The sequence below is a fragment of the Lotus japonicus genome, chromosome 2 (assembly GCF_012489685.1).
Source record: "Lotus japonicus ecotype B-129 chromosome 2, LjGifu_v1.2".
NCBI lineage: Eukaryota > Viridiplantae > Streptophyta > Magnoliopsida > Fabales > Fabaceae > Lotus > Lotus japonicus.
The window spans coordinates 72,170,634-72,181,940 of record NC_080042.1 but is presented as its reverse complement, the minus strand read 5'-3'; the positions used below and the strand labels follow the sequence as shown (position 1 = coordinate 72,181,940).

The 11,307-nt window shown below is 35.3% G+C and overlaps 1 protein-coding gene across 2 annotated transcripts; it reads right to left on the bottom strand.

The window, feature by feature from the left end:
* Window positions 1-334: 334 nt before the first annotated feature.
* LOC130739326 (plasma membrane ATPase 3-like) lies at window positions 335-8,214 on the bottom strand. Of its 2 annotated transcripts, XM_057591591.1 has the most exons (22): window positions 8,124-8,185; window positions 7,948-8,027; window positions 7,501-7,620; window positions 7,164-7,262; window positions 6,651-6,788; window positions 6,381-6,515; window positions 6,106-6,285; window positions 5,361-5,567; window positions 5,147-5,266; window positions 4,942-5,061; window positions 4,417-4,539; window positions 4,229-4,333; window positions 3,996-4,140; window positions 3,275-3,439; window positions 2,837-3,075; window positions 2,561-2,593; window positions 2,390-2,471; window positions 2,053-2,213; window positions 1,683-1,868; window positions 1,350-1,532; window positions 1,076-1,254; window positions 335-761 (listed from the first exon to the last, which is right to left on the bottom strand). In XM_057591591.1, exons 2-22 carry the CDS (start codon window positions 7,999-8,001, stop codon window positions 665-667), a joined length of 2,871 nt encoding a protein of 956 aa, XP_057447574.1. In that variant the 5' UTR covers window positions 8,002-8,027; window positions 8,124-8,185; the 3' UTR covers window positions 335-664. The 2 variants fall into 2 exon arrangements, with proteins under 2 accessions (XP_057447574.1, XP_057447573.1); XM_057591590.1 differs by having other exon boundaries at window positions 7,948-8,214.
* Window positions 8,215-11,307: the final 3,093 nt, after the last annotated feature.

Genomic DNA, 11,307 nt, shown 5'->3' with positions numbered 1-11,307 from the left:
TGCATGCTTGTGTGAGACATCTTAGAGCTAATCATCTAGAGAGGTTTAGAGCGTCTGTTTTTGCGTTTCTTAGTTTTGTGTTATGTCGTAGGATTGCTTTTGTGTTTTCATTTTGTTGTTTGTGCTGCTTTGTGTTTTACTAGATCCATTTAAAGTATCTATTTCTTAATCCAATAAATTTTTCCTCAAAATTGAATCATTTTATGCATGTACCAATGAAGCAGCAATATGCTAGCAATACTACTGAGCCCGTTTGGATACGGGCTTCTTTGAGCTTATCTACTAGAAAATGCACTAAATAATTAATAAGTGCTATTTGGTGTGCACATAGACGGGTCTTAAACTTTTTAGAGTACTCTATCGATAATTTCATGTCTTTCTAGACACAACACAAATTAGAAATGCTAGCAATACTCTGTCAACAACTTTCTACAATAATCACTCTCTTATTGATTGAAATTCATAAGGAATCCTATTAAATTATACGAGTCCCACCCCTAATATATTATGAATCCTACTCTCAATATCCTAGAACCTAGTGTTTCCTCCACACACAATCCATGCAAAACTGCCAGGAACAAGCATATAGAGTGCAGTGTGGAGGAACAACTGTGCTATAGGTTTAAGTTAAGGCATATATTTGTTACAACATCAAGTCTGCCTTTTAGACAGTGTATGCTTGCTGTATTGTGTCAATGTCAAGTCCCTTCAGCCTAACCACTGACTCAACATGGCCCTTCAGAGTATGCAGTTCTCTCAGTCTGCCAAAAAAAAAATCTTAACATAAGTTCACAAGAGCCTTGAGTGCTTCATCTGAACATGCTTTGCATTTTATTTTATGAAAATTCCCCATAAATGCCATGGGAATATGCAACATGTAAGAAGTTATGGATACAGGCGACGGTAGAAAAGTCTCACATTGACTAGAGATATGACCAAATAAGTCTTAATAAAAGGTAGAACAATTCTCATTTCTAAGCTAGTTTTTGGGGTAGTGTTAGGCCTAATCTTGATTTTAAGGAAAACTACCTCAGAGGAGATCATCATAGTTTAGCATAAACACATGAATGCATACCTTGTAATTTCTGCTCGTCTTTTAGCCTCTTCAGCCATCTGATTAATGTCTGTGTAATTTTTACGTTCATTGAACATCTTAGTTTCTGGTGGATGAAGGCCGTGAAGTGTCCTCTGTGCATGTGCCCATTTAAGTTCGCGTTCTTCCTTTCCAAAATCCTTTTTCCTTGTAAAAGCAATCTGACAAAGATTGCATTCGACAAATTAAGCAACAGGCTCAAATGTTGAATTAATCAATATAATTGATAGGGAAGACAGGAACACATTACACATACCCTTTGTTCAATAACAAGATCCCAAGCCCTGCCACTCAAGGCATATCGAGTAATGAACTTGATGAAATCAAGTGGGATATAAAAGATGAGGTTATAAAGCCAAACAACACCAGCCCAACCCCATCCAATCCCTTCAATAGCAGCAAAACTCCAATTTGCATAAACTGCAATCAGTGTAGCTATCTACTCATCAAAGAAGATGGACAAGTTATTAATAGCATGTGTGGAAATCCTTCTACATTTGGTTCTAAAGTCAAAATCAATTCTTGGGAGAAACTACTGTAAGTAGCATATGAGTGCCAGAATTGGTTGAGGAAAAAATAAGCTACTCACCAGCTGGGCAATAATAAAAGCTGCTATAAGAAGCAAACCCGGACGCTCAACGTAAGACCAACTCCGCGCCCGTGTAACGAATATGAGGGCTTGACTAATTGTGCTAACTTGCAGGTATATTGCTGAGGCAAGCATTCTAAAGTCATCCACATCCTTTTTCTGAAGACTTGGGACCCCGAAATTGCGCTGCAAAATTTCTCAATGAGGATCAGTACAGGCAATTGAGCAAAGTTAGTCATGGAAAGTCAGCAGCAATCATCATCCGAAATCCAAAAAAGCTTATAAGGGTGTGCTTTGGATATGGACAAGTTTCATTTGGCCCTTGACACACATGAATACCATTAATTTGATTCAAGACTAGTTTTCTTACAGGGAAAAAATCTGTTTTATATGCCGCCCAAAAGAAAATGACTGTCATCATAGCCAAATAACCACCAAGAACTATTCCAGTGGTAAAGATCTCTGCCAGCTTCCAGCTATCTGGATATGGAGATGGTTTTACCCTATCCTTTGATATTGTCATAATGGTACCTGAAATATTCAACATATCATATATTTAAGGAGAGAAAAAGGTAATAAGGGGTTTTGACATCAGAAACAGCAGCACTCTTTGGCAACTAATTAGTTTGCAATGGTTACAAAAATATCCATGACTTTACTAATAAAAAGGGATAAACTAGGTTAGCGTTGAAAAATAAGGTACAGACCATCATTAAGAATTGCAATAATCAGCACCATGAATGGTGGAAAATCAAATTGCCATATGAGAGCCAGTAACATGAAACCAAGCTGTCACAGAAGAAATTCTGAAGTCAGTAATCAAATTCATATGAGCACAAGAACAATAGGTAATAGTAAAGCTAAGGCTATATAATTACCACTATACGGATTGTGATGGAAACTGCATAGATCTGTACAAAAGGAAATCAATAAGTTAAATCTGAAATTTAAAAAATCATCATTATCATTATTTAACTAAAATGGAGCATTAAAGGATTTTAGACATGATGCTATTAGATGATAAGAAAATACAGCAGAATATTAAATTTTCTAAAGTCATCAGATGGTAGCTGAGTCATGCATTTCACCTTAACTACCATGTGTTCAACTTAAAACCAAACTCCATTAGAGGTTAGAAATGAATGTAGACTCACCGTGTAATTCTTCATCCTTTGGAATATTGCACGGCTCGTCAGTACAGCACTAATGATAACACTGAGACCTGGTTCTGTTAGAACAATATCAGAAGCACTACGAGCCGCATCAGTTGCATCAGCAACAGCTATCCCAATATCTGCCTTTTTAAGAGCAGGGGCATCATTAACCCCATCACCAGTCATCCCGCATACATGTTTCCTAGCTTGTAAACGTTTCACGATCTCATATTTGTGCTCTGTGTTAAACAAAGTCATCAATTCAAGCAAATGAAAGTAAAACTGAGCAACATCATATGAAAGTGGCATCTGATCTGAGCCATTTAGTTACTTCTCCAAGATATTATAAGAATTCTAGCTTGTTTTCAAATTGAATGTCAGGAATATTATATGTTTTCTAAATGCTTGGAATTTAAAGAGAAAAGAAAGATGATGTACCTGGAAAAACACCAGCAAATCCATCCGCCTTTTCAATTAATTCATCAACTGGTAAGGTAGTAATTGCTTCATCCTTGTTTTGGCCTAATAAAGTCGATGAGGGGTACATGTTGGTTCCCATTCCCAGACGGCGTCCTGTTTCTTTTGCTATTGCTAGTTGGTCACCTAGAAGAAATAGAACACAAAAACATCATTCAGAAATATGTCAATTAGATAAACCAAACTATTAATGCTTCCAAATCTCTGAATAATTTCAATTTTTTCATGCATAGGTATTGACAAGGTCAGGCTACAAGCACTAATTTCAAAATTCAACTTAAATACATTGTGACTTCACAAAGGAGTAAAAACCATATGCAAATTCCCTGTTAATAGACACATGAAGGGAGGCCATAAAACTTAACACGACTTTCTGGATTTATTTGTAAAAGTTAATGTAAATTACTATAATTATATCCAAAGCACAAGTGAGAAGCGACACATTTACAAGAGAAAATAATAGCATGGTTATACTAAGATAACTAATTGCACAAACCATGCCACAAAAATGCAAACCAGACATATAGAAAAGAAGCTAAAATGTTAACACTAGTCAGAATTGCAATTGCAACTGCAGTTTATGTCAGGAGCAAGAATGTTCCTTTTTGTGCAATTTTGCCTAACTCCAATTACTTAACCAACAATAAGTTTGATAATTTACCAACGCAATTCAAGCAGTTACCTGTTATCATTTTGACACTTACTCCGAGATTCAATGCCCTTCGTATCGTCTCTGCACTATCATGTCTAGGTGGGTCAAAAAGAGGCATCAATCCAATAAATTGCCAAGGCCCTCCTGGGCTCTCTTTCCTTCCTTCAGGAACTTCCTGTGATATAATGACCAATGTAGTCAGCAATAATGTAACTTGTATTTGCTCCCTCCACACCAAAAGATAGAGCATAATAAACATGTACCTGGTAGGCTACTGCAAGAGACCGTAATCCGCGCTCTGCAAACTTATCAATGACAGCGTGAACTCTGTGTTCTATCTCTGATTTATTGCGTGCAAGGTTCAAAATCTAACAGTAATGAAATGTATGAATCACTTCCATTGTCATGTGGGAACATTAAACACAAGTAATAAGTTGGCTCCTCAAGTTACCTGCTCAGGTGCACCTTTGCTGACACGGTGCATTTTACCATCAGGGTCTATATAAGTTAGAGCAGTCCGTTTGTCAGTTGGATTAAAGGGGAGGAAGTGAACCTCTCTAATACCAGCCCTTGCCTAAAATTTAGAAAAAGTCATACACAAAATATTTAAGATGAAGATACTAGAGGTAAGAAACAGAATATGATTGAGTAAATACTTCTGTACATAATTTTAACAAATGTATAGAAATAGACCTTACTACATTAATACTTTCCCCAATATAAATCTCCTACTACAGTAACTAATAATCCTAAATCCTAATAACTCAGTAAATTAAATATATTAGATATTTGAAATGTGGTGATTAGAGCAGAAAACTGCATGTAGTAAACAGAAAAAAAAGAAATGAAAACAGTTTTTTTTTTATAATGTTAGTGTTATACTAGCTGCACTAAACACAAGAAACATGTTTTCATTGAGCATGTTTTTTGTTAGCATTAAGAAAAAGAGAAATATTATTGCCAATGAATATTATACCTCTTTTGGATCTCCCAACATCCCTATAATAGCAGCATCTACAGCATCTTGGTTTTCCACTCTAGAAGCTCGAGCAGCCATGAGAACAACAGTATCTGTGTCTACTCCTTTAGCAAAAACCTACATAAAACATTAAAAACACTCGTGTAGCAATACCACAAAGAAAATCAGAAATCAAAGCAAGACAAAACTGACTACTACTAACCTCAATAAGATTCTTGTCAACTGATAGTTTATTCAAAGTCAAAGTTCCAGTTTTGTCACTGCACAATACATCCATACCTGCCATCTCTTCTATGGCTGTCATTCTTTTAGTAATAGCACCCTGCAATAATTATAAAAAGCATAACTAATAGAGATTAACATTTAGTTGGTGAAAACTTGAAATAAGCACTTATAATAGAAGCACTAATGTCTACCTGCTGGGATAAACGGTGGGATCCAATTGCCATTGTCACTGACAAAACAGTAGGCATGGCTATAGGAATTCCTCCAATAAGAAGCACTAGCAGATTGTCAATCCCGGGGCGATATTTCCGGTGTTGAATAGGGTACATGACAATGATCTCTACTATCATTCCCACAGCAATTGAACATATGCAGAAGTTCCCAATAGAAGTTAGGACCTGTTTAAGGAACCAAAATAATGCTAAGTATAGATGTTAAACATTTTTTTTTTCATATATAGAAGAAAGCAAAATCAAAAGGAAGCTTGTTGATGTGCAAAGATTGTATCATACGCTACAGCTCCACAACCTGAAAACCATCAACTTTTTAAGCACATACCATTTTGTGTCCATAAGTTCTCTACATTATATGTTATGACTTCTGACTCACTAATATTTGAAGTCCTTAGTCCTGCAACTAATTCTAATGACATTTAACTTATATTTCTCTCGTGAGAAGGCCCTTTCTTCTTATTTTTGGATAAAGTTAAAAAGACTCAAGTTCATTTTACAGACCTGAACTGACTGCAGTCACTTTTTGACGCAGTCAGTGCAATCAGTCATTATGAGCCATTGGATTAAATCAAACAGTACCTATTTGATTTAATAAATTGAATATAAATGCATCTAAAGATGTAAGCTGTCTAATCTTGATCGAAAGACCTAAATTTGTGAGTGCAGTGCAATCGACTATATTAAATCCGAATCCTCATTTTACCTTCTGAAAATGGCCAACTTGATTTGTGGAGTCAACAAGATGAGCAGCCTTGCCAAAGAAGGTATGAACTCCAGTTGCAATAACAAGTGCTTCAATCTCTCCCTGCTTGCATGTAGAGCCTGAATAAACACTATCACCAGGGCCTTTTGTGACTGGAAGAGACTCACCTGTAAGTGCAGACTGCAACCCGAACCGGAAACTAAGAGATCAACAAAGAGAAAATGATAGCAAGATATCATAAACAAGACAAGACAGCAAAAGGCAACAAGGCGCACCTGATCAATCTTCAATGGATCACCTTCAAGCAGGCGAGAATCTGCAGGGATAATATCTCCTAACTTAACACTAATTATATCACCAGGAACAAGAATACTAGCATCTTCCTCATTCCATTTCCCATCTCGAAGGACCTGAATAAGTATTTTTGGCATAATAAACAAAGACAAAAAATGTATGAATCAAATATTGATTCTTACATGAATCTTACACCAAAATCCAAAAATAAGTTATAGCAACAAACATATCTGCTTTTTAGTAACTAATACCTTAGCTTTGGGCGCTAGGCGAGCCATTAGAGCTGCAGCAGCATTACCAGCATTGTTCTCCTCTATGAAACTTATTGTTGAATTTATAAAAAGAAGTGAGATAATCCCAACAAAGTCTTGCCAATCAGGAGGTTTGCCCTGAAGGATATGAAGATGGATTAGGTTCCCTGCAGTTAAGGATACTCTGCATTCATGCTGTCACACAATCTGATTCATCCAACCAAAATCGGTCGGTTCATATATTTCATCCTATGGTGGATATAAATCAGTTGTGTAACTGCGTGAATGTAGGGTTTCCTTGACCGCACAGAATCCATTTCCAAATGAAGAATAATATCAGAAAATTGTGCAAAATATAACAGTATAATACAATGTTAAAACTCAAAAGAACCTTCTATCCTTGACATGTACAACTATGTTCAATAGTTTTTTCACTATTTTGTGCATCCAAACATTCAAAAACTAAAATAAATTTTCAAAAAAATTAAAGAGTACAAGTATTCAGTAGCTTACTCCTCCATTGGCCAGAGCAATGGCCATGATTGCTGCTGCTTCCATGACCCATGAGAGAGGATTCCACATAAATCCCAAAAACTTAAAAAACTTGCTCTCCTGCAAAATCCACAAGATAAGCCATAGAACCTCACAAACAACAAAAAAGAAGTAAACCTCTTTCAAAGCTCTCCAAAGAATAAAGACAAATTTTATTAAACAACAGATCATAGGATCATTTTGTAGTGTCTACTGTAGCATTACAATAAGGGGAAATTTATCTGTTTCACATCTGCAATCACAAAAGAGAAAAAAGCAAAACAAACAAGAAAACAGTCAAAACACTAAAGGACAAGACCTCCTTCTCCTCAAGCTTGTTGTAGCCAAAGATGGCCAATCTCTCCTCAGCAGCCTTTGTTGTCAGTCCATTTGAATCACACCTCAGAGTCTCAAACACCTCCTCAACTGGCACGCTTTCCTGCAATCAAATCCAAGCTATTGAATGAGAGAGAGAGAGAGAGAGAGAGAGAGAGAGAGAGAGAGAGAGAGAGAGGCATAATCAGAACAATAAAAGGAGACAAAATTTGCAGATAACAGAACAGAACTTGAAATTCCCAAGACCACAAATAGAAACAAAACCCAGAAACACTCACTAACCAATGATCAGTGAGAAAGAGAGAGAGAGATAGAGGAATGATCTTTTTGAAAAAAATGGTACAAAACCAAATGCAAAACATTTCAAACTCTAAACAATTCTACGAAAACAGGGGAAAGAAACAGAGTAATGGGCTGCTTTGTTAGGTACCAAATCCACAGCTTCCTTCAAAACTGCATGCATGGCATCTTCTTTGTCAGCCATCTGAACCAAAAGCTAAGCTCTAGGTCCTAGACAACAATAAAGGTGTCAGGTGTGTAAGCTTTATGTGAAGATCTCAACAGCCAGTGTAATCACACTAAAACAGAATTTTCTCCTTCCTTCACCTCAGTTCCAGTATAATAGAATAGAAATATGCTGTGACGTTTCGTTTGCTTTGGTGTTATTTTGTCCTAACCCTCTAAGTGGCAGCTTTAAATGGACAGCATGGTAAGCAACTCAATGAAGATTTCATGTACCCCTTCCAGGTACACTCTACTTCTATAATATTCTATAGACTTTTTTACCACCAATTGTAGTTTTGAAACATATTTAGTTATTTACCATTATATAGTGTATATTTTTTTTTATTTACCAAACTAGTGTAAATCGCCACTCTAAGTGGCGATACATATATATTTTTTTTGTTTTTTTAAGAAGTCGTCGCCACTGTTAGTGGCGACACTTTAAATTATTAATATTTTTTTTTAGAAATCGCCACGGGTAGTGGCGACACCTTATTGTTATTTTTTTGACTTTCTATATTAGTGACGGAAAAAATCCGTCACAAAATCCTGGTATATGATTTAAAAGAATTAGTGACAGAACATGGATTGAAAAACTATCCGTCACAAAAAAGATATTTCATCGCTAACCTTTTGCGACGGTAGAATCCCTTCTCAAATTTCCGTCGCTATTTTATTTAATATTGTTCTCTTGGATTTTGGGACGTAAGACGGAAAATTTCTTTCTTCATATTCTGTCACTGATTGCTTTCATTTAAGGCTTTTGTGACGGATTTATTTCCGTCACTAAAATAGAAAGTCAAAAAAATAAAAAAATTAGGTGTCGCCACTAGTACCGGCGATTTCTTAAAAATATAATAATAATTTAAAGTGTCGCCACGGTAAGTGGCGATTTCTTAAAAAAAAAACAAAAAAATATATGTATCGCCACTCTAAGTGGTGATTTACACTAGTTTGGTAAATAAAAAAAAAGGTACACTATAATGGTAAATATGTTCCAAAACTACACTATGATGGTAAAAAAGTCTATTCTATAGTAATGATCTATACACTTCACGTTATCTTTCATATAATTTTCATTACTTTTATTATTATTTTTTTTACATTTTTTATTATATCACATATTATATCACATTTTATCTTTTCTTATTCCTATTTATCTGAAGTGCAAGCGGAAATGTAGGGCTAATATATCATCATTCTATTCCACAAATTTTTTCCTCCTCTTTTTATCCTCAATGGTTGTCAGTTGTCACCATCTGTTAAAAAATCTGTAATTTTCCGGCCAATCGAACTTGTGTTATTCTTTTGGGAGTCTAAACTTGTTTATTACTATAAAAACACATAGTCCTCATTGCTTTCCTCAGTTGTCTTATTCTGCTACTTTCTAAAGCATTTCTTGTTCTATAATATAAAATATAAAAATATAAGTTTCAGTTACTCGTAAACTTTTTTTGGAAAATAGTATCCTCACAAACTCACACTAATATGCTACCTCCACATGATATAATTAAGAAGTGAAACGACTAATTATGTGATAGAAAAAGAAAAGCAAATTATAAAGAAAAATTAGTGAAAATGAAATGAAAGCGCATTTTAGTTTAAAATAAATGTATCTTTTATTTTTTATTTTGGAATGTATTCCGTTCACCTATCATGAGACTAATTCTTTAGAAGTCTTGGATATCGCGCATTACATGAGTAGACATTTTCAACAAATTCTTCTTTATACGCACTGTCACGGATCGCATTCTGAATGCTAAGAAACTCAACTATCTATTAGTTGCGCTAGACCTTATTGATAAATGTATAATTTTTTTTTACATCGGAAAGATATAAATGTATGGTTTATTATTATTTTAAAAAATATCAATGAATTTTTAAAATTTAAAATTTATTCTACAAAAATTTGAAAATAGTCGTTCTATTTTGTACCCCTAGAAAATTCCTTCTATTGCATCTCAGTATTTTTTAAACTAAATTAACACTTAAGATCGAGTTTTTCATTTAATCAAAAGTAAAAAATCAAACAAAAGATGGAATAGCCTTTCGAACCATGATAAGCCTTTTTTTTTCTTGTTAAAATGATGAGCCATGCTTGAAGCGCTACCAAAGAGAATATGGATGATTAGACATTGCAAAAGACAAACCAAGAGATTATGGATGATTAGACACGTGAGCACCCTTCATTGCTTGCTTGATTATATATACGTACGGTGGTATTCAATATAAAAGTTGGATATATATGACTTAACAAAAATCCGGCTGCGTCTAAACTGACACACGGTACTTCAGTTTCGTTTTTAAAGTAATAAGACAAAAATATCCCCTATTTCTGATAAAATTTCGTCTTTCTCCCTCATCATCTCCACAGTCCCAACACCACCATTTGCTCCTACACCACCACCGCTTCTTCAACGCTTTGTGCTCAAACTTCATTTTGTTTCTGAAATCAAACTTAATTTACGTTTTTGCTTAATGCTTTGGGACTTTGGGTTGTAATCTAGCATTTTGATGCTCATTTTCGTTTTGATTTTTTTTCTCTGCATATGAAAAGCCTCTTCATCACCTGCTTTATTCAGTATCTGAGAAAACAAAACTAGAGCACAAAAAAGCTTGAGTTTTTTTCATTATTAAATATCTCTGTTTCTGGATCTGGGATTTTGGTGGGGGAAACTCCAATTGAGCTTGAATTTTTTTTGCGTTTTTGAAAGTGGGTATTTGGAAGGATGAAGGGTTTGTATGTTGCTGAATTTTCAGATCCGGGTTTCTGGTGGGGGAGGCTTTGGGTGGAAGTTGTTGTGTTTATGGATCTGGTTTTTGGTGGGGGTGGCTCCGATTTGCTTGAACCTAGATGACCTCCTTGAATTTCTCCACACCCTCAGCGGTCATGGGAAACTCCATTTGAAGAAAGTGAATGGATCGTTCCCTACTGTTGATTCACGTTCTCTTATGATGCTTAAGAAATCAAAATAGACACTTTTTCATTGAAATCAAAAGTATTTGTAATATCTTCCTTTCCCTTGGGGTCCATACAGGTTATGAAACCACACCACAGAATCAGGGACAACTATAAATAAAAGAAAAATAATTATTAGTAATGTGGTGGGGGAAGGAAAAGGGGGTGGGGAGGGAGAGGAGTAGGAAAGTTGGTGGGGTGGGTCTGCACTCTAGAGAACGTGAATCATGGTCAAGATTGGGGAAGAAGGTGGGGGTGGGTTGGGGAAGAAGAAGGGTGTTTTTGTAAATTAAGATATAATTAACAAATGAATTATTTTAATGCTAA